The sequence below is a fragment of the Scomber japonicus genome, chromosome 7 (assembly GCF_027409825.1).
Source record: "Scomber japonicus isolate fScoJap1 chromosome 7, fScoJap1.pri, whole genome shotgun sequence".
In the NCBI taxonomy this organism is placed as follows: domain Eukaryota; kingdom Metazoa; phylum Chordata; class Actinopteri; order Scombriformes; family Scombridae; genus Scomber; species Scomber japonicus.
The window spans coordinates 26,464,418-26,487,584 of record NC_070584.1 but is presented as its reverse complement, the minus strand read 5'-3'; the positions used below and the strand labels follow the sequence as shown (position 1 = coordinate 26,487,584).

Here is a 23,167-nt window from a genome sequence, read left to right as displayed (position 1 = left end):
ATGCAGCCATTTATAAACACCCAACTTCTTGAGAAAAGCCTCAAGGTTGCCAAAGGCTGAAACCCACCCTAGCCACTTCCTCTTCCGCTTGGCAAACTCTACCGCTCATCTGTTATCAAAAAACTGTTTCTTCCTCAGATGCTATTCTCTCAGCTGAGCACAACCTCCTTTCCAGGGTTGTTATCCTGCCAAACAGTGTTTTTTAACAACACTTCAATACCCTAAACCAATACATTAAACCCCCCAAGTGCCATTTGTTCTCCAACTTCTCTAACTATATCCCCAAGCACCATACTCCCTCATATGAGGACTTATTATTTATTCATTTGCTTTGCATACGCCAGTGAAATAACCTGTACATCTGAAATGCTGTTTCAGACTGATCATATTTAAGAGTGCAGAAAAAACATGATCAAATGTAAAACTACAGTTTCTTTCTACTGTAACTTTGGTATATAATTATTCTATTTATGTCTCTTATCCTCAAACTATTCTATAATCTTGCATATTTGCATGCATAGTACTATAAAAATCCACACTTTAAAGTAAATTATTTGGATTTAAGTCTTTCTCTTGCAGCACTGAACATGAGATGTAATTAATTGTAAGATTAAGATGACAAAAGATGATGTACAATGAAACTCTGTTGATATTAACTACATGTGTTCAGGGATTAAAATTAAAAAATACACACTGTGACCCATTTACACAAAAACTGTGCATCAGTAATGTGTAAAATTAAGTCTTTTTTCTTGTGTCCAATATTTTGAGCCTTAGAAATCTCTGAAAACAGAAAATGTGTTTAAGCCCAACAGCTCTGGAAAGCTTTAAAAGTGAAATCTAGACGGACTCAGACTGTATTATATCCAACCAAAGAGGGGTTTCTGTTAATTCAGAGATGTTTTCATGCTCAAAAAGAGAAAAAAAAGAAAAAAAAAGTGGCACACACAAAATTAAACGTGTAAACATGCGGAAAACAGACTTGTACTATTGACCACAGACTGATATGATCTCTTCCAACACAGACAGCATAGGTGGAAACTGTTGCTGCATAAATTACCTAGAAATCTTATATGACATCTGTTTTTTGACTGATAAAAATAATAACCCTAAACCTAACCAACTAGCCATGCAGGGATGGTACTAAAAAACAGGATGCTTGCAGAAACATAGTTTTCATTTCTAATCTTAAGTGGTATTATTTCCTTTGAGACTTTTTTTGTTGATGTTTGGGCATGGTGGGTTTGCAGTCTGCTAAAAGATCCCCTTCAAATGTGCTTTTGATGCAAGTGATAAGGACCAACATTCTTGGTTGTTGTTTGCAAGACAACCTGTGCTGCAATAACATAACCTCATGGGCACAATCAAAAAAAAAAGATCAGGCCCTAACAAGCTCCCTGAAATCAACCCTACCATTCAATCCTAAACCTCAGTGTAGCAAGTCTCTCTATCTTGGACCTAACAGTACACAGAACTGATACAATAGATCAATCACAGAGAACTGCTTTTATTCACAACTGCATGCACACCCTTTAACATAAATACTTAGCATGTACATTCAACACCTCCGTTTGCCCAACTTCTCCTGACGAGAACACGGTTTTCTTCATTTGAGTTCTCAGTCCAATGCAATAGTCAAATTTAGTTTTATTTAAAGATTTATGTTTGGGCACTTTCACCTTAATTTAACAGTAGCTGGTATAGAGGCCGAGAGAGGCAGCTAAAGTTCCTCACTCTGGTATTGAACCAACAACACTGTCACTATGAAGCATGCACAGTAACCACTTGGCTATCAATCCCCTTCAAATATTGCATTTGTGACAACCCAACACACGGTTGCCTTGGAAACATGAACTTGAACAGAGAACTTGTTCTGAACTGAGAGCATGTCCATGTGTGGAGAATATTGTTCAGATAAATTATCGATTGTACAGAAAAATGGAAACACTAAACAGAACATCATCAGAGAATAATAAAACATCCCAGCGGGTCCAATCACTCTCGGACAACCTCTGCATAGTATTTATGTTTCAATATTAACTGACTCTTTAAGAAAAGGACACACCATGTCTGACAGCTCCTTCAGTCTGCAGGCTTCAACTAAAAAGGAGGAGAAACTCAGGGTTAGTTGAAGAAAATCTGCCAGCCAGCAGGTTAGGTTCACGGAGTATGTTGCCAGGGTAACTGACTCAGCGTTAAGCTGAACTGGCTTTGTGAAACTGAAAAACCAAGTCAGCCGAGTCAACTCACTCAGAGTTTCACTAAACCTGCTTTCTGAAACAGGCCCCAGGTGTGCTGTCTCTTTTTTGTGTGTGCAACAGTTTCCAAATGACCAGCATTCTAGTGCATTTAAAGGGATAGTATAATTAGTTAAGGGGTTCCAGGTCTGCCAATGAACTCACCAGGCCATCTCCACACCTGCAGCTGATCACCAATCATACCTACCTGCTACTAGACCAGACTTCACTATAATGCCACTAACAGCTGACGTACATCAGAAGGAAACTGTCAAATCAGACACTGTAAAACCTGCTTCGCATAAACAGCTTTCTCAATTAAAGGCCCAAACCTTTCATTCCTTACCTTCAAAGCAGATTCACTTTAAATGTTTGATTTTTGATAAAATATTGGATCATTTGAATATTTAGTGAAATTAAATCATGTGTCAAAGACATCTAACATATAACCCTGACTACACACTGTTTGCGTAAGATTTCAAAAACCAAAAGAGGTTGGAAACCACTAGTTTAATCTTTATCAATATGTTATATTTTTAACGCTTGTCCTGTGTCAAATCTTCATCTGAAAAGTAATTTAAGCTGTCAGATAAATACAGTGGAGTAGAAAGTACAATATTTCTCTGAAATGTAGTGGAGTGGAAGTATAAAGTAGCATAAAATGGAAATAAAGTACAAGTATCTCAAAATTGTACTTAATAACAGTATTTGAGTAAATGTACTACTTTCCACCACTGCACAGAACATAGGCGTTCAGACAGGAGATAAAAATACATTTCATGCCACTCTTGTTCTCTTCTTTATATTGTTGTGTAGCTGGTGTGTAAAGTTGTCAGGAAGCTGACCCTCAGAAGGCCATGTTTGACAGACAGTTTCGAGCCTGCGGTTAGTTTGTAGAAAAAGGAAACCCAGTGACAGATCAGCACAGCGCAGCAGGAGGAGATCAGAGTTCCTGAACTCTCCAAAGAAACTTAAGGTCTGTAATTTTCGACCATGCTCACTTAGCAGGTCAACAACAACAACAGTATTTGCAATTAGTAAACAACCATATAAAAAAGTATACAGCAAAAAAGTGTTAGAAACTGCAGTTTATACCTGATACCTTATAATGCAAATGGAATTCAGCTCCCACTATTAGTTCACTCATCAAAAGCTTTATTCAGTGAAACAATTAATGAAAACATACTGTACATTCGTATAGAGTGGATATTCCACCATACATTATGTTAGGTTGCATAGTATTAAAGGTACTATAATGGTGATATCTTGTAGACTGGCTGTACATATGCCCAATATAAGTAGCATTTTCCAAACATTTACCCTTGAGGTGGAGCTTTCTTTGCATGCAACAAATGGACCGTATACCATGGTTGCATTTGTAACTTTAACTACATTGGAATAGGAGGATTTGATATATCTATGTGTTCTTTAAAAAGGACAAAATACATACAGTAGTAGTTACATTCACATGGCAGTGATAGGCAAACAAGTAAAAGACACAGAGAACATGAATAAGGCTGATTTTAAGTGCTACATTATTTGTTTTTCATTGACTTCAAAAAGTCTGAAAACCTGAATGTTTGTGATTCACACTGTGTCCTTTCATTTCATCTCCATGAAATGATTCCCCTCTCCATTTACAGCAACAGAGAGAAAATAGAGTCCAGCATCAAACACCCCACAGACCCTGTGGTGTTTCAGCAAGCCACGCAAGCAACTCCATATTTACCCCTTCCCAAAGTGTTCAGCATTGTAACTTCTGCAAGAGGTACAATGTTGCATCTCTTTTCTGGGACTGGTTTGTTGTGACAGGAGGTCATATTTCCCAAAAGGTTGGTAGCAATCGCGTCTCTCCATCCAAAATCCAGCCACACTCCACAACTCCTAATGCCTCTGATATCTCCACACAGTGTCCTTTCACAGTCCTACATCTATAGCTGGGTGGTTTTGGTTTTGGTAGAGCACCTGCTCCTCTTGTCTCGACGCTGAGCAGCAGGGTGGTGGCAGTAACGTGGCGACCATCCTCGGGGCTTCCGCTTGAGGCTACGTGGCATGCTAGGGTCTGGGGGGGCTGGTAGTCAGGCCTCCTCGGCTGTGGCGTCTATCCCAGCGTAGGTAAAATTCTCAAAGAGAGCCATGTTCACGTAAGCCTAGAAGATGGAGTGAAAGTTTGTGATATAAATTCATACTGATAGTAATGCTAATGTAATCGGTGCAACTAATTTAAAAAAAGATCTATGGCCTATAAAGCCAACAAAGATTGATATGTCTGCTTTAACTCCTTAATGAAGTATTTGTAACCTGATAAAACTAGCTGTTTTAGGGCTACTTTGCCATATATCTGGTGTGACTATGGTGCAAACAATGGGGCAACCACCTTGGAACAATATTTGAACATTCCCAAGTGATAACAACAGGACGTTTTCCCATTCTTCTTTTTCTACCAAAATGGTGTGAAAACTGCATTACCTTCCTGGCCTCCTGCATCCTGTTGAGCTGGACAGAGATTTGGGAGAAGGGGGGCCTCTCATATGGCCGATCCCTCCAGCACTGCCTCATCAACTCATAACTGGAAAGGGAAAAATACGTGGATTAATATGGTAGAAATGAGAGAGAAAGACCCAAAAGAAATAAAGGAGGAAAAAAAGCTACTTACACCTCATCATCACAGTTTTTGGGTTTCTCCATCCTGTAGCCTTGTGGCAGTTTTTCATAAAGCTCGGCGCATGTCATCCCACAGTATGGAGTGCCACCTGACACACACACACACACACACACACACACACACACACACACACACACACACACACACACACACACACACACACACAAGAAGGGAAGAAAAAGATTTATGATCATAATATATTTAGTAATTAGTGGTAAAGCTTCTGGACTGAAACCCACTCAATGTCAGGCTGTCAGCTTACTCACCTAAGCTTACAATCTCCCAGAGGAGAACCCCGAAAGACCACCTAGAAAAAAATATGAGGAAGAAATGTGAGTAAACCTGGGTAGAAAATACAAGGCTTTTATTATTAACAGCTGAAACTATACAGTGCATAATATCTTCAACTAGGACTTCCTTTGTTGATCATCTGTGAAAGTAACAGTGGTTACATGCTGTACAGTATTTAGTCTTATCTACCTTATGTAATGAATGCATTATCTAGCTAAATTTGCTGCTGTTGCATGTAAAACTTCCTCTTTGGTGATATTGCTTTCATATTTTTAGAATGTTGTATAGTAGAGGAAAATGAATTAATAATTTTAAAACTCATTTAATTTAATATGCACAGTAATAATTCATTGTAATGGTTAAAATGCATATTTTACACAAAATGAACCACCCAATGTCTCAAAAACATGAAACCACCATCTTTATAAAAATACTGCTGGGTGTCACATTGCTGTGTGGTAGATCATATGAGTAGACAAGGTTGTTTTTTGCTGTCACACTTTGTCCTTGTTTATCTCATTTCTGCACTACGTTTTTTTCTCTGTCTCACATCTTTCTTACTGTCTCTCTCTCACACTGTCCCTCTTACTAATGTTTACAACTCTCTCTGGCTCAACAAACCTTCACACTTCTTCCGTTAGCTGTCTGACACACTTCTAGCTTGTTCTTTGCTGTATATAGGCTCCAGTTGACAGACCAACGTCTCAGTCTGTCTGCTAAGTTGTACCCGAGGCTTCCTGGTTGTGCTTATCAGTTACACAGCACACTATTATCACTCCACCAGTGACAGGGGGATGATTTGTTGTTTTCTGTTGGCAGGCATTTTGTGGTGTGCATAATCAAAACTAGAGGCTGAAATCATTTGAATAAAGTTTGTGTAAAGCTACAGAAGAAGCAGAAAAGGGAGAATCATGATTATTATAAGCTGTTGATTGGAAATGACATCAGTAACCCGCAAACTCACACAGTAAGCCCACAAAGTTCTCAGAAATATTTTTGGATTTTGCTGTGCTGTTTTAAATAAAGCACTAATGGTCACATGTGACACTACAACTTGGTCTGCTCTGAAAAAACTCCCCCTGTTGCAGCCTTTTCCCTAGTATGAAAGTTCATGTTAGTGGAACAGATGACGTGACACTGTTACTCACACATCGCTCTTGGTTGTGTACACACTGTAGTTCAGGGACTCAATGGCCATCCAGCGTACAGGCAGCCTCCCCTGAGAGTAAAGCAACAGATTGATGTCTTCTGCCTAATGTATGTTGGCACATGAAATGTTTCATATAAGAGGAAAACTGAAGTTGTCAGTGTCCTAAGTTGATGATGGGGATTAAGTTTACATTATAACAAGTACAAAAACCATGGCCTATCAGAACATTCTAGTACACTTCATTATCACTGCACATATATGCTGCAGTTAATAGCATAAACCATCCTTTGCAGGCAATCAACAACAATGATCAAAAACTCTCAGTGTATCTGTTATCTGAACAGTATTGCAAGATAAAACTACAGTTTTTCTGTGGAACTGCTTTTTTCTATTTCACAGAATAACGTGCATATTCCTATCTTCAAACCACTTAAAAGGTGCACATTTTATTTGCAAAAACCACTGTGATTGCAGCAGATTGCATCGACATTTCCTCTCTATTACTCTACATTTGCATTATCAGATGTTTGAATACAAAATCATTACCTCCCATAGCTACTGCCCTCTGTTGGCTAAAGTTTTCTGTAAACAGTGTAACTGTGCATGACTCCATTACTCACCATTGTCTTCTTAACATAAACTTCCTCACCACGTGACAGGCCGAAATCTGCTATCTTTGCCACAAGGTTGTCGCCTACGAGAACATTCCTGGCAGCCAAATCTCTGTGGATGAACTAGTGGCAGGACAGAGCAGGAACATCATATTATGTACAGTATATTTGAACATAAATTACATTTTTGTAGAAAATTTAACTTCTACAATGTTTTATTGAAAGTGCTGCTATAAAATGCTGTTCTCATGATGGGCCAATATACAAGAAGTTGTATCGTACTTCTTTTTGTAAAAGGCACTGTAATTACTAATGATATTAACCACTTCATGACCAAACATTATAAAATGTCCATCTAAATGGGCCAAGGATATATAAAAACTATTTTAAATATGATAACATGCTGTATAATGTAACACAATGAGTCATTACACACATTATTATATTTCAGCTCAATTTCAGCATCATTTAATTGCATTTAATGTTTCATTTAAATACATGTAAAAACATTTTAGACAATACACTAATACCAACATCTCTCCTCATACCTGTTTGTCACTGAGGTAGTGCATCCCAGTTGCCACATCCACAGCAAACTGCAGCAGCTGTTGGGAGGTGAGGGTGGACGCAGTGCCATGTTCCTTGGCAAAAGCAGGGTCGGTCTCCAAGACACGGCTCTTCCTTAAGAAGTCAAGAAGGTTACCATAGGGAGCATATTCTATGGCTATGTACAGGTAACCTGGAGAGGATGAAGAAGAAGTGAGATTAGGAAGAGGACAGAGGCTGCACCTCACTTTGTAATATAGCCTATTCCAAATAGATATGCTGTTGTTGAATCCCCTTGGCCATTATAAAACATTTTACTCCCTTTTTTACCTGTGATTACTTATAAACTGTCTTTGGGAATGTACTGTGAACTCCAATAATAAATAATGTCAGAGCTACTGCCAACAAACATTAAATCATCCATATGTACAGTATACAGCTGTTAGCAGCCTAATTGGACTCTCACAAGTCTTCTTCCTCTCCCTAAAATCTGTGACTGTAGCCTTGGATGCCCTGCCTGCAGCTACAGCTGGTTAAGGAGCTTAGCCTCTGACAGTTCTGTCCTGACACAGACCAGAAGTAGATGAGGCCTTTCAAGAAAGCCTCACAAAACTCAACCAGATGGTTGACACTTTGCTAAAAGATGACGGCTTCCGGCCAAAGCCTGAGTTCCTATGGGTCATGAGGCATTTATGCTTGTTGGATTGGTTTCATGCATTGATTTCACCAAGACCAGGGAGAGCGCCAACACAATAGGAAGTGCCATGTGAGGAGGGAAAGAATAACAGCGATGAACAAAATGGTCAAAGAACTGGACTCTATCACAACAATGTTGTTAGCTGCCACATTAGCTCATGTGAAATGTAATATGTTTGATTATTGTGTTTTATCCTCTAAAAATAAGGAAAGAAACAGTTTATGACACTTTTTCTAGTTTGTCATACATGAGTGGACCAAGGTCAAGGAAACACAGACCTCCTTTAGGAGTTGATTTAGAGGATGCTAACTATTGTGTTTTTTAGTCTTTTTCATCCAATTTACAATTGTGTATTTATCAAATATCTCGCCCTCTCCTCCCTCTGTCCTGCTGTTCAACAGTTCACAGTTGAATCCCTTTTGGACACACCTAATTCTCTCAATATGTCGATATCTGAAGAGTGAATGTATTCCAGATATCTGTGAGATGAGAAAGTATATGAGCTGAAAACAACACCATATATCTTCACTTTCTTTGAAAATGACAGACAGATGCTGAATGGATAGAATAAATGAAAACCTGGAACGTGACAAAAATAAAGTAGAAAACTCCCAAAACACCAAAAAAAACCCAGCAATTGAGTAACCTTCTCTATTGCAATAAAAAAGCCCCTTTGACAGTCTCTCCCTCAAGAAAGTACACAAAGCAAAGGGGAGATGCAGGGAGGGAAAAACACATGCAAATTGTAAATCAAATAAATGCTTCCCATCTGTTTTCACATATCAACCTTGATGTATTTCTGTGCTTTTATCACTGAATAAAAGAAGTTAGCCTGAGTTAAACAAAAGATGTAAACACAGTAGAGTGAAGGTTTGCAGAGTCAAGTGCTACTTGAAAGTGAGACCAGTGGGCAGACACGGTGAATTAGTCTGATGTTTATTTTTCAAGGCTGATTTAGTTTTTTAATGTCCTCACTGATGTGCTTTCCATACCAGACTTCCTCTCTCATATGTTATCAATCTTTAATCAAACACAAGCAATTTAATTATTCTACTTAAAATCCATCAGATGTGGCTGGAAAACTGATACTTCGTGGTAAGAGTTGGGGCCAAGGAAACCTTACTCAAATGCATAAATAGTTTTCTTGTGAGGCACATTGACAAATCAAACAAATGTGATCGTGTAAAATGCTCCTAGAAGGCAAGGATTATTTGGGTTGGACGCATTCTGGTGGTTTCCAGGTGCAGATGACAGAAGATCAGATGGGAGTATCTGTTTGGCTCTCTTGGAGGAAGAATTTAACCCTTTCCTGTGCAATGCTACATTCAGGGATGTAATTACAGTAGCGTAATACAGTAACACAGTAGCCTTTTAGATTGTTTTAAGAACAGTAACTATTATATTAGTATCTATTCAACCCTCTACAAAGCTAACAGTATATAATGAAAAAAATGCATTTAAAAATACTTTTTTGAAAAGAGCTCTATATTTTGGAATACATGCAACAACTTTAACGACCCTACAATATCTATACATGAAGTCCTAAAAATGATATAGAAACAATTATCACAGCTACTGAGAACACACGCTAGCAGATTCATCTCCATGACATCTATGTTGGACCAAACTCTACCCACCTATAAAGACTATGTGATACAGTTGAAAGCTCTGGAAAATGCCAGTAGGTAGACCTTCAGTTGAGATTGTTTTGCACATACAGTAGGCTATTTCATATATCATATACTGTATATCACACAATACAACCGATATTTAAAATCTCTACATGGATATTATATGTATCTGTCATACTGTATAAACAGCATTCTGCAGGATCTAAAAGTCGTCCACCAAATGACAAAAAATGACTAATGGTATAGATCAAATAATCTGTAAGGCCTGTAGACTCGATTTCAAGGTCATATACAAACATACAACTTACTTTGTTTTGCACCTAACAGCCTACGGTAGTGGTTTGTATGACTTATGAATCTTTATACCTTCCAAAAACAGTGTTACACATCATAACTATCAGCACTTCTTCATTTCAAAAGCCAGAGCTTGAAAGCTCAACAATATCCATAAAAGCCACTAGGTGTCGCTCACTCACCTCTGTTCTCACAAGCCCCGATCAGGTTGATAATGTTGGGATGCTGGCCTAGTTTACACAGCACCTCCAGCTCCCCTGCAAAGTCTCGGTGGTCATTCTCTGAGGCAAACTCTGCAGGAACATCAGCACACACAGCATTGTTAAACAAATTGCAAGCAAAGCAGCTTTAGCTGTTACTTTGAAATATAATTTTCACATCAGTCACAGAATACACTGCACTGTGAATATACTGTCTCTACTCCCTGTCTGTGTGTCAGTCTGTTTGCATGTTGTACATATAGCTGTATATTTTTGTGAGCACTTGTATGAATGTGTTAAAGTTACCTTTCAGCATCTTTATGGCAGCACTCATCTTGCTGCCATCCTTCTTGATCATGGCTTTGATGACCTAGTTTAGAAATCACTGTTACCTCAAATGTTTAATCATATGCAGAAAAGATGGCAATCATAAAGAAAATTTTACAATATACAGAAAGCACATTGAGAGTCTAAACACCTGTCCAAAATTGCCCTCTCCGATGACATCCTCAAACTTAATGTCCTCCCACTCCAGGATTGGATAGGTGAGGGGCTCTGGGGTGGGCTTGGGCCTCCGGGTCAGGGTCAGAGTTCCAGAGTTAAACTGCAGAATGGTTTCTTCACCCTGAGGTTATAAACAGTCATAAGCTCAGCGATAAATACATGTATGCCAAAAGTTAGTATTACTCAAGTAATATTTTCTCTTGTGTTTGAGCAGAGTCAGATCAGTTGTGATGTCAACCAGAGTTCAGTAAATCCCTCAGGTTTCCTAGATTCTTAAGAAAACAACTTACCGATCCAGACTGGTAGGTGAATGTGCGCCGACGATTGAGCAGCGTCTTGCGGATGAAGAAAAGAGCCAGCAGTGCCAACAAGATAGTCACACAGGTGACTGTCACTGATCCGACCACTGCCACCAACAGCTGGTAACTGTCCCCATTAGGCCTCCTAGCCACACCCTGGGTGGTCGGTGTTAAACCCTGAAAGCCTTTTTTCATCAGAGGGGAAGAGCAGGGAGAATAAGAGTTAAACCAAGTAGGGAGATGAAAATGATCTTGAGATGATGACAGTAGAGATAAATAGGCTATGTATTATTATCCTGCCTAAATCCCTCAGGACCCTCTGTGGGTGGTCCTGTTAAACACCACCTGGGACAAACCCAAAATTGGAGTAGTACAGTAGTGTGGAGAATTTTCCACAGGGAGGTGTTTTTAGTTTGACAGCAACGTGAATTAACTTCAGAGAAATAATAAAAACTCACTGGACACTTTATAATTTCATATTTAAAATATAACTCATTCCAGTAATTAACAAATGTGTCCTTGTTGTGCCACCCAAGACAGCCATAGTACAAGAAGCTAAACTACAGAGTTTCCTGAACATGTGTCCCAAATCTTTTTGTGGTGTTTATGTCCCCATTTTTCATAATTGGTAACAGTATTTTCATGATTAAAAATGATTATGTGTATTTGAAAAAGAGTATCAACATACAGTATCAGTCTTACAAATCTCATTTGAACACATCTGTGTATAAAGGCATATTGTATGTAATGTATAGAGGCATATTCGACCATTCTGCCACAGTAATGCTGGGTAAACTGGGTAAGTAGACTATAAATTCTGACTCACCATCCCCTTGTGTCGTTGCCTGAACAAATTTGCTCCACTCTCCTTGCACTTTAGAGACTGCCCTCACTCTGAATTGGTAGAGGGTGCTGCCGTTGAGAGCTGTCACATCTTTAGTAGTCTTGTTTCCATCATCTATGTCCACCCAAGGGTGAGGGTTCCCCTGGCCAACTGGCTGGTACTCTATGATGTATTTTTTTATGCCTCCATTGGGATCCTCAGGGGGCTGCCACCTCACCTGGATGGCTGACATGGACAGAGGCAGGGCCTGGACATTGCGTGGGGATGATGGGCCTGAGATAGAAAGACATTATCATTGTTAAGATCATAAACAATGATTCTGTGGCACTATATTCTGAAGTAAAACTGTTGCTCCAATCAAAGACAATCAAAGTTTAAGACTGTGGATGGATCTGTTTCTAAATTGTTGGTCTCCATTGACTGCAAAATAATCATGATTATTCTCAATTGTCACACTGGTCTTTGACACCTAAGTATCAGCTACTAAACTTTTCCTCAATTCACACAAAGTTTGTGGGCAGGGAGAGAGTCACCAAGCAACCAGCAAGCACCATATCTAAAAAGTTCTTCAACCTCATCCACCATTTGCCTTGTAAATTGATTATTAAAAGATAAATACATCATTTGAGCCTACAATATCACTGCAAATACATAATAAACGGTTTGAAAATATTTAGGACATTCTCTTGCAGAGTTGCTTACTTCTAACCTAACTAGAAGTACTAGTTACCCTGGCTGTTGATGTCGAAGTGGTAGGGATTGGAAGGAGGCCCCTGGCTGCCGCAGTTGATGATGTGCACCACCACTTTGTAGTCTTGTTGACACTTCAGGTTGTGAAACTTTGTGGAAAGCACAGTGAGCAGGGTGGTCTTCTCCTGTAGTTTCTTATTGTCGGGTGGTGGCCCGAAGAGCTGCACTAAAAAGCCACTGGCTGTGCTGGCATTAATGCCACTGTTGGCAGGCAGTCCCCAACGTACAGTGGCATTGCGGCCTTCCACCGAGCTGATGTCAATCTTAGGTTGAACTGTGGGCTCTGCGGCAACAGAGAACACAGGATGAGCTGAGGGGGCTAACAGCTCGTTGTGCATTTCTGCTTATTAAAACAGTCACAGATTCCTCAAAATTGCTCCCTGAGTGACAGATAAAGTATTCTGAATTGAAGTGGATTGTTACCTCAACTTACATTTCAATTGTTTTACCTATTTTATTTGTGAGCAATATGAATCAGGAGTTAGCTCACAAGAAGGAGACTTGGTCCCTTCTGTACATCCCCCATTTTCATGTGGGCTTCCCGAGGGTGCTTTGGTTTCCTTCCACAGTACAAAAACATTCTGATTAATTGGAGGTCTGGACGTGTTTGCATGTCTAGGTGTTAGCTCTGTGATGGCCTTGTCTTCTGCCCAAAGGCTCTGATTAAATGGCAAGTGAAAAATAGATTAATGACTAGTCTATATAGAGTATTTGTTGATGCCACATTGCATTAGCTTCATACTATATGTTATTTTTAATATAACTTCTCACTCAGTGTCTTGTCAGTGGTCTTAAATTGCATTGCATCTTGAATGAAAAAGGTCAACTAAATCCACTATTACAAATAGTTTGTGCTTGTGCAAGAGACAAATTTTCCTCTGTAACAAATAAAATGTGTTCCATTTCCCACTTGAACCAAACCGCATATTGCTTAAGAGTCAAATTCACTAAACTCACACTCCAAATCAGTCACTTTCCCATTCCAGGTTGTCCCAATTTCCCTTCTGTGCTCACACACTCAAATATGCTCTCTTCCTCTACACCACAATCATTGAGGAATGAAGTCATTATCTCTTGTCGGTCAATACAGGTAGTTACTTTACTCTAATGGTTTTGTGATTCCTAGATGGCTTATGACAAACAATGGTTTGTTTTTTGCTATTGCAGTCTTGATCCCACATGATCTTCATTCACAACCAAAGATCCTTTCAGTCCGCTGGCATCTCTCTATTTTTAGCCTAAATTTGAGTTATCAAGACTGATATCTCTGAGGGGAAAAGACAACAACCTCTTTTCGGCCTGGGAAAAGCAATGTTCAGCAAAAATGATGAGAATTCACTATTACCCTGAAAAGACACAAGATAATTATGCTTGCTTAAGTTCTGTGGTCCAGACTATAGACATTTGTGTTCCCACTGAAAAGAAACAGTTCCCAAGGCAAAGGTCCAGATAATTATCCTCATGCATGGTATGTGTGCAATCCCTACAAACTGGACAACACAGTTATCTGTGGGTCTTACCAGGACAATCTGTCTCCATGATGGCCTCTGGCCCCGGGAGCCCCTCTCCTCCTTCCCCAGGACGACTCAGTTGGACACAAACACGGTAGCGTGTTGAAGGCTTCAGGTTCATCAGAGTGATGGGTTCTTTGTCACTGTAGACTGGAAGTAAGTGGATAAAGAATAAACTGGTTGCTTAAAGCACACATCTAAACAGGCATTATATGGAATATACATGTAACTACACATTAACTTATAAAAGCTTTATACAATAGATACTTGGGTACTTGGACCCAGAAGGGTATTATTTGCACTCTTTGAGAAGATCTTTTTGTTTACATAACCTACAGTGTGTTGTAGAAGAAATGTTGTTTGGGTGTTTCTTGTAAATATGATTAATTCACTTTTGTCTATCTTTGCCAGCTTTTCCACTGAGAATTAGTTTTATTATGATTTTGAGCAATGATTTGTTGCAGTCTGTAACTGAAGCTAATACATTACAACCTTGGCTGATTTCTTACTGTGTTGAAATAATTGTGAAAACTGCTTACTGCAAGTTTGTTTTTGCTGCTGCTGTGCTATGACATAAAAATAAAAAATAAGAGATCGAAGCTATTCTGTGATATCTTTGCACGCTTACCTATGATGGAGGACCAAGAGACTTCATTCTTCACAGGCTTGTAGAGGAGCTTGGTGGAGATAATGGGACCGTCTCCTCGGTAAGAGTCCACCGGCATCACCAGCAGCTGCTTACTCCTCTTTTCCATGAGTTTGGGGGCAGTAGTGGGCACTGGTGGTTCTGAGTGAGCACAAAACAAGATTTTACTCAAATACATTAGATCTTAGTTGCTGTAGTTTGCAGTTCCTGTCACAAAATAATACAATTCCCTCTCTTTTATATCATGTTGAATGATATCAAACAGACCTTTAATGGTGAGGTTGAACTTGCGGGAGTCCTGGCCTCCGTTAGTGGACACCCTGCACTCCCATAGTCCTCCTTGTTGAGCATTCAGGCGATCAATCTCAAATACTGCCGTACTCTTATTTGCATCCATGACAGTGTGAGAGGCCTGAGTGTAAAATACATGAAGCAATACGCAATGGTGAAAACCTAATTTACATTTCTAGTGCCTACTTTTGCTGCTGCTTGAATTTGTGCCAAGGACATTCTTACTCTGAGAAATGTATTTGTGCCTGTGGGAAGTGCTGCTATAATTATGCTTTATCAGACTGTTTCTATTAATAAGGAAACTGTAAAGAGAGAGAATTATACAGAAACTGAACATGTCACGTACATGTGACACACGATAACTGCTGCACTCTTGAGTAAAATGATCTGTAATCTGGTCAGGCCATTGTCCTGTTTACTTCCTCAGAGCTTCACTCAGCCTTGTTGCTGTAATTAACAGCTCAGACTTAAAGGCCTGGTGTTTTTTATGATTTTTCAATTTTTTTCAAATGTAAAATGATTCAATTTTACACATTTAACTGTGAAAGGGACTCAATATGCTTCAAGTATTTAAGATCATCAAATGAGCTGCAGGAACTATTTGGGAAAGATTGGCCATGGGGTCTCCTAAAGCAGGATAGAGATTCATTGCTTTAGGGTCAATAAATACACAGCTCTCTCTCTCTCTCTCTCTCTCTCTCTCTCTCTCTCTCTCTGTAGTCTACTATTTACTCTCATTACAGCAAATATAGTTGATCTTATCCAATATCATCCTTTATATATCCTATTTGGTCCTAAGTTATCTCAGTAGGATTGTTACTAGCAATTGCTGGTCCTTCTACCTTGAGCACAGTGCTGTCCAACTTTCGCAGCTCAATGCCGTTATGGCTGGGCAGGGGGTTGCCTGTGGCTGAACAATAGATCTTGGGACTGGAGTTCAGATTCCATTCCAAATTATTATCCAAGTCCAAGATCTGGGGAGCCCGGTCTGGTCAGGGAGAGAGGTGTGGAATAGATATTAAGAAAAAGACAAGTTGGATAGTGTGACAGCAGAGAGAAAGATAATATAGAGGAGAGATCATGGACAGAAAACCATACAGCTATCACAGCTGCTTTGCAGCAATTCCTGACCTAAATATCTTATGGAAAAATGCAGAAAATATTTAAAGATGTTCTAAATGAATTTGTTTTAAAAAATCAAAGCATAAAGTCATGCTTTGAAATCATATGTCCCACTAACTCATGCATGAAGAGACAGGACAAGAGCGTACTTGACTGTTTCAAGTGCAGACAAAATAACTATTAAAGCCTCAAAACCTAAAAAAACACAATTGTACTTCCTGTGCAGGATTCCATGCATTTTAATTAGACCAACATTTTACCAAGCAAGCAGTGTGGCTGAATGTTGGTGTACTTAAACTGAAATCCAGTGTGTAAATGTGTTTTTAAAGTTCTGTAACTATAACCGTGCACCAAATGTTTGCTGTAGTGATGAGGAGGAATGCAGTGGTGTTTGGTGGGGAGGATGATGTAAATCAAAATGTGCTGTGAATTGATGAAGAAAAATAATCAGAAAGGACTAATATGCTTCTCACAGTACCTACCAGATTTCTCACAGTTCTGCCCTCTCCACCCTGTGGGACACTGGCATCCACTAAAGCGGCTACAAACACCTCCATTCTGGCATTTACAACTCAGCTTGCAGTCGGGTCCGTATTTGTCATTGTGGCAGGCTGACAACAGAAAACAGAAAACTAATCTGCATACTGTGGCACACAACAGGGTGAACAAAATTATCACGGTTATTATTTCATCTATATTCATATTACATATTACATGGATAGAGTTAAGTGATGTAGGGCTTACCACTATCACAGTGTTTCCCAAACCAGCCGCTGGCGCATGAGCAGCCATAAGGGTCTGGTAGGCAGAAGCGAAGCCCCTTGCAGTTCATCTTGGAGCCACATGACTCCTGGCAGTTTCGGCCAAACATTCCTTCTCTGCAGGCTGCATGCCATCAGAGAAAGACAAATTTACAAATGTGTTTATTTAAATTCTCTGAGTTTTGCTCTATCATGGCTCAACCTGACTTGCAAAACAGCACAGAGGACAGTAAGACAGTGAGACAGTACCAATGTGCTCAACTGTAATCTGTAGATTTTGTCAATTTGTTGTTACATTTGATTAATTACTGTAAAAACCATTGTGTAAGATGCACCTCAAACACCATTTTTTTTCCTTTAAAAGTGGGGTGCGTCTTCCACACTGGTGTGTCCTATACAGCAGTAAAGTGCAGAGATGTTGGATTTGGATATGATTATATGTATGTAAAAGGCCTTCCACACTAAGAACAATAACTTTAACAATAGCTATAAATGTAATGATGTGAGCATCCACCAAAGTGTTTTTCCCAGCATGACACCCTCCAAAATAGACTGCGTCTTATACATCAGTGTGACTTACAGTATACACTGTATGTACACAGTGCTACAATTTGGAAAATAACAGAGTATGTTGCCCGTATGATTTTAAATGGCAATATGGTGGCAGTTCAGATGAAAAGTTTAAATGTCTGCCATTTAAATGTAGTTGATCTCATTTGTGTTGCATCCTGACAATAAATACTCCATATATACCTACAATAAGCCAAACTGTCTGTGTCATTACAGTGTTGAATGCAATCCCTTATTGATGTTTGAATATTCTCACACTGCCATTTGAGTAAATGCACCACAAAGTGCTGTGTAATTATCTGTAATTAAACATGAAAGTAAACATGTAATTCATCTCCATTCAATAAGTGAACATTTTTCTCCTAGACAGGAAAGTAAAATCTAGTTAACTGAAGTTAACTGAGAACAATCTGTTAACTAGCCAGTTATACTCACATTCATGGCATATTAGATCTCAAAAAAAGTATGTGCTTGATTGACATGTGTGTTGCTGCTTCCTTAGTCTACCTCCACTCATGATTCTTACATTTAATGTCCCTTCAGACCCGATGTCTCTATGTTTACTGAACGGTATGTGGGGCAGTTTATGTGCAGAAGTCAAGAATTTCTTAAATTATGCAGAGTGAATCCTTACTGTTTGTAAAGGTGCTCAAAGGACTAGTTGTGTGCTCTCTCTGTATATCTCTCTCATATACACAACCTTGTACTACTATACTTGTATTGAGTATGTACTTACCGGTCTCACAGCGTGTTCCCATGAATCCAGGAGGGCAGATACAGTCTCCATCCTTATCATGACACACTCCACCATTGAGACACTCCGGACAGTCATTTTCACAGCTAGGACCCCACTTCTTACTGGGACAGTCTAAAAGGAGAAAGATTTTTCTTAATAGTGTTAGATGCTAGATTATGTACAGTGTCTACACCTGCCTATGAATGTTATGTGTGTACATTAAAGCGATGGTTCGGCGTAATTTCAATTTAGCGTCATATGCACCATGAGGTCAATCTAATCAGCGCCTCAGCCGTTTATTTTCATTTGGTCGGAAAATAGTGGAGTTAGAGCTCTAACTCCACTATCCGAAATTACGCCGAACCATCGCTTTAAGGGTTTCACCTCTATATGTTATGGGGATTAAACTTGCAAGCTTTCACTTTATTCACCCCAAAGTGTTTCTGACAGCATCTGCTTCTGATCTGTATTTTGGCCTTCCATCAATTCTTATTATATTTTGTAGCATAGAATTCATAAAACTTCACAGTAATTAAAAAAAAGACATGGAGCCATGTAGTAAAATGTGAACAAAGTTGTAAAGGAATCTGGTCTGGTGGAGATAAATAGAGGAACCTCAAAGTGGAACATTTGGAGGGTGGAGATGGTGTTGATACCACTAGTGTCTCTTTAGAGAACTGAGAACAGGAAATGGAGGAAACACGTGCACTTTCACCAAAGGAATACAGATATAACCTTCAGTGATTTCACATTAAACAAAATGTGCACAAAACCAACTCTCAATACTTTATTTTAAAGGAATATTGATACTTGGTAAATGTGCTTTTATTCCAAGAACTAGTTTGAAGATTACCACTCTTTTGTTTGTGTCTCGTGTTTGCCAATACATAAAAACCTCAAAAAATGGAAAATGGAAAAGAGTGTTGTCACTGAGATTTCTCTACAATATAAAGGCAATTCAAGCTTCTTTCCCCCACTACAAACTTCCTTTTGAATGTAGATATGCTATTTGTGAGGCGAGTAATTGCATGAATCTTAGTCAAGCCAAGTAAATTGTATTCATATAGTCCAATATCACAAATAAGAAATTCCCCTCTATCAATCAAAACAGTATATCCTTAGACCCTCATCTAGTCAGTGCAAATCTAGGAGATTGGGCAGTGAGTCACTTCTATCATAGCTCTTCTTGTATTTTGTGAGATTACCCTTCAAATGCAAAAACTTTCTGGTGCATAATGCGTCACATCTGCTCCTTAAAAACTGTCATAAAAGTCTTGCAACATCTAGCTCCGGGGGTGCTAGTGGTCGTGTGTATGTGTGTGTTTCTGTTTCAGAGTGTGAAGATAGGATCCAACAAACCTCGGACGATTAGCCTCATCCAAGCTCCGTGGAGAGGGCTGTTCCCCACGTAGCTGGCACTGTAGATGCCTTGATTGCTAGAAACTGTATTCTCTAATGTGAGCACAGCAGTGCGGTTGATCATATCATTCCAGTGAGTCATGTAGTAGTAATTTCCTACATACAAGACATAGAATGATTAATGGCAGTTTCCAGCGTTTGTTACTTGACAGAAAGTATGTGTATAATGTGTTGACAGTCTCTTAAGTGTACAATGAATTCAATCCCCATTTATCTGTCTTGAGCTCTAAATGCATAAACTGGTTTACCATTGTACTTCCAGGTCACATCCCTTTTTTCGTAGTTCAGGAGCTGCATGCTGAGGTGAACTGTCTCTCCTGAGTTGACAGTTATTGTCAGGTCAGTTGGGGCAAAATTTGCTGTAAAAGACACAGACACTCAAATATTTTTCAAATATGACACACAATCCAAGCAGTATACAAAAGACAGCTTTAAATCCTAAGTAATCAGGATGTGATTTAGATTCTGGTCATAACAGGGAATTAAAAATGTTCAAATGAAAAAAGTGGTCATAAACTGACTGAACACACCTCCCCCAACATTGTTGATCATTGTGACCGTCTCAGGTGGATGAACTTCTTGAGTGCATTTACAGTAAAAGATACCAATATTCTCATGTTCTCGGAAGTCTCTTGCAACCACCTCCTTTTCCTTGGGAAAATGAAGTTGAAAAGTTGGGTTGTTGGGGAGTCTGAAGATTTCGTTGTCTCTCTTGATAGTAAGCTGGCCAGGGCTGCGCTCACCATGGATACAAGAGATTTTGAAGTGATTGGCACTGCTGACCTCTGCTGTCATGATCAAATCGATTACAGCATCTGTAAGACAGGATAATGTGTTATTTTCTGAAAAAAGCAGGATCACTGCGATCATTGTGAGTTTGATTTGTTAATCACAACCGTGGATCAGGATCAATTGAGTCATAAAATGCACATTTCTTCTTTTATTGAGGTATATAAATGGGCACATGTTCAGGAGAAGACCCTGCTGCTTCACATGAGCTTTCACACAGTAACATGTTCTATATAGTTTTGATATAATATTTTCAGAGCAGGAGGGTTTTATCAGTTTTCAAAACCAAGTTAACTGATAAAAATATGTGGTTCAGCTTGGTTTAGCACTATTCAACTCCATTTTATTTGGGAGTATTTATAGATAGAGACCCACAGCGGTCAGTCTTAGAGCCTAAATTGATTTATTTGGTATATAAATTAAATATGTCAGTTATCAAGAATTTTTTTTTATTTTAAATAGTTTTATTTGCATCAATATTTTCTGTTCAAGGGAAAGTTTGCAGCATCTTTTGGGGATGGTCACACCAGAAATTAATAGAAAAAGGGTAGTTTGACACAAAGAAATTCTCAATAAATATGAGCAATCCTAAACTTAAAAATCATTAAAAAAAAATTCAGGTGTGATATTAGACCACAAAATCTGCTGGAAACTTGATATTACCTATATGCAAGCAAAGTTGGCAAGCAGCCTTTCAGTTCAAGGAAGAACAAGGCACATTCTGGATCATAAAGCACTGTGCTCTCTGTATTGTTCTCCTACATTACCATATCTGAATTACTGTGTGGAGGTAAGGGGCAGCACCTACAAAAGCACCTTACAGCAATTTTTGCTTTAGACCATAAAGCTAAAACCTTGAGTACCAAATCTTAGCAAAAAAACCTAAAACAAACAACAATTAGTTTGATATCCACAAGAATCAGTTCGTCACACATCATAATGTGTTTATTATAAAACGGACTTCTTTTAACTTGAACATTTTATTCACTGACACCCAATAAAGCATTGATGTAAATGGTTTTAGTTCAAACACAGACTTCCTCTGGAATGTAATTTATTTGAACAAAAGTGCCAAACCTAATAACATCAGTTTGTCCAGCATTCCTTCTCCCTCTGTATTTAAGCCCCAGATCCACAGAACAATGCCAGGAAACATGGATGAGCTCCTTTTTTCCCTAAGGGTACGAAGTTTGCTGGACACTCTGAGGGCTTTAGGACTTTAACAAAATATCAATTACGAACAAAAGAATATATAACAATCAGATAGATTCATGCGGGGAACTGTTCGGTCTTAATATACATCACATTTCTCGAAAACACATGTTCTCTATTAAACAGCTACCCAGGTAGCCTTGAAATAATGTTCTTACCTGATAAATCAATGAAGCACAAAACACACACCCACACAATCTTCATGATATTTGTAATCCTCATTGGAGAAACGTAGTCCTTAATAAGTAAACTCCCAGTTCAGGTTGTTGGTCTACTCGAAGAGCTCTACATCCAAAACGGTGACGCTGCGTCACGACGAGCGGTGCGCTTTTTTACGCATAACTTGGCGAATCATCTAAAGCTCCAGTTCAGGTGTAAAATCTCTGTGTGTCTGTGTGTAATGTCTACTGCGATCCCGTTTAGCTTTCAGAGATTGTATCACGATCCTTCACACTAAGCACAGAGTTGGACTTGCTCAGCTTTCTCTGGGTGGGAAAGGAAGGAAGAGCGTCACCAGACAGCGGAGGACTGCTGGCGCTCCAGACCTCCCCGATCCAGATGTATTTATGAGTTTAAACTCCGTTACTCTAATGATCTCTACATGCAACTAATCCTGTAATATCATTTAATGTCTGCATTTCAGCGATGAAATGTGTCTCTGTGTTTTTCAGTTTTAATGTACAGTTGCATGTAGAGTTGTTTTTATATATATGATCATTCATGTTGTTTATAGTTTTTGTGTCATTATTTGTTTATTCCTGCTGTCTTGTATTGATTTGTTGTGAGAAGCATATTAAACATATTCTTTTTTTCTTGCACCAGGATTTTTGTGCATGTCAGATACTTTAAATACATTTGAATAAATGTATAAATACACTCCATCAAAATATACCATACATGCAATGTTTTGTGTCTGCCAATACTTTGGACATTGCCTGTTCAAGTTCTACACTCTGCATGCCCTATGTGTTCTCTAAGGCTGACATTGTTTTTGTATTGCTGCCCCTGATTTTCTTTGTAGAGATATTGTAGAAAACCAATTGCAGCAGCTGGTATCATGTTTTGCCAAATGCAACAGCTTTGTTCTGTCACTTCAATGAGTTGGTTACAATCCCTGCAGCTTTTATAGTCACACTCCCCTCTCTGCTGTACTGTAATCAGTCAGTCTCAGGAAATTATGAACAATATGCATGTTGTGTCTGTTCTGTCATTTTTGCCCTAATCTTGTTTAATGTGCCGCACTGTCTTAACATCCAGTTTGAACAACTGCACACGCCTTTTCTCATTTTCTCTCCAAAAGTTGTCGGACTGATTTGATGTTTTCTTTACATTTCCTTTAAGCTTCAGACAATCAACTTCAAGTTGACTCAACTTCTTATTGTTTGAGATTT

The 23,167-nt window shown here is 38.9% G+C and overlaps 1 protein-coding gene across 4 annotated transcripts; it reads right to left on the bottom strand.

Annotated features, from left to right (window-relative positions):
• Nucleotides 1-3,387: 3,387 nt before the first annotated feature.
• tie1 (tyrosine kinase with immunoglobulin-like and EGF-like domains 1) lies at nucleotides 3,388-22,248 on the bottom strand. Of its 4 annotated transcripts, none has more exons than XM_053322791.1 (24): nucleotides 21,935-22,248; nucleotides 20,306-20,590; nucleotides 20,024-20,134; nucleotides 19,716-19,871; nucleotides 18,357-18,488; nucleotides 17,034-17,174; nucleotides 16,772-16,900; nucleotides 16,010-16,155; nucleotides 15,144-15,288; nucleotides 14,859-15,017; nucleotides 14,240-14,380; nucleotides 12,700-13,002; nucleotides 11,952-12,242; nucleotides 11,117-11,310; nucleotides 10,801-10,947; nucleotides 10,629-10,692; nucleotides 10,305-10,415; nucleotides 7,503-7,693; nucleotides 6,964-7,077; nucleotides 6,342-6,445; nucleotides 5,169-5,209; nucleotides 4,894-4,990; nucleotides 4,707-4,806; nucleotides 3,388-4,387 (listed from the first exon to the last, which is right to left on the bottom strand). In XM_053322791.1, the coding sequence occupies exons 1-24, from the start codon at nucleotides 21,996-21,998 to the stop codon at nucleotides 4,316-4,318; spliced, it is 3,438 nt and encodes a 1,145-aa protein (XP_053178766.1). In that variant the 5' UTR covers nucleotides 21,999-22,248; the 3' UTR covers nucleotides 3,388-4,315. The 4 variants fall into 4 exon arrangements, with proteins under 4 accessions (XP_053178766.1, XP_053178767.1, XP_053178769.1 ...); XM_053322792.1 differs by having other exon boundaries at nucleotides 6,342-6,412; XM_053322794.1 differs by lacking the exon at nucleotides 12,700-13,002.
• Between the last annotated feature and the right edge of the window lie 919 nt (nucleotides 22,249-23,167).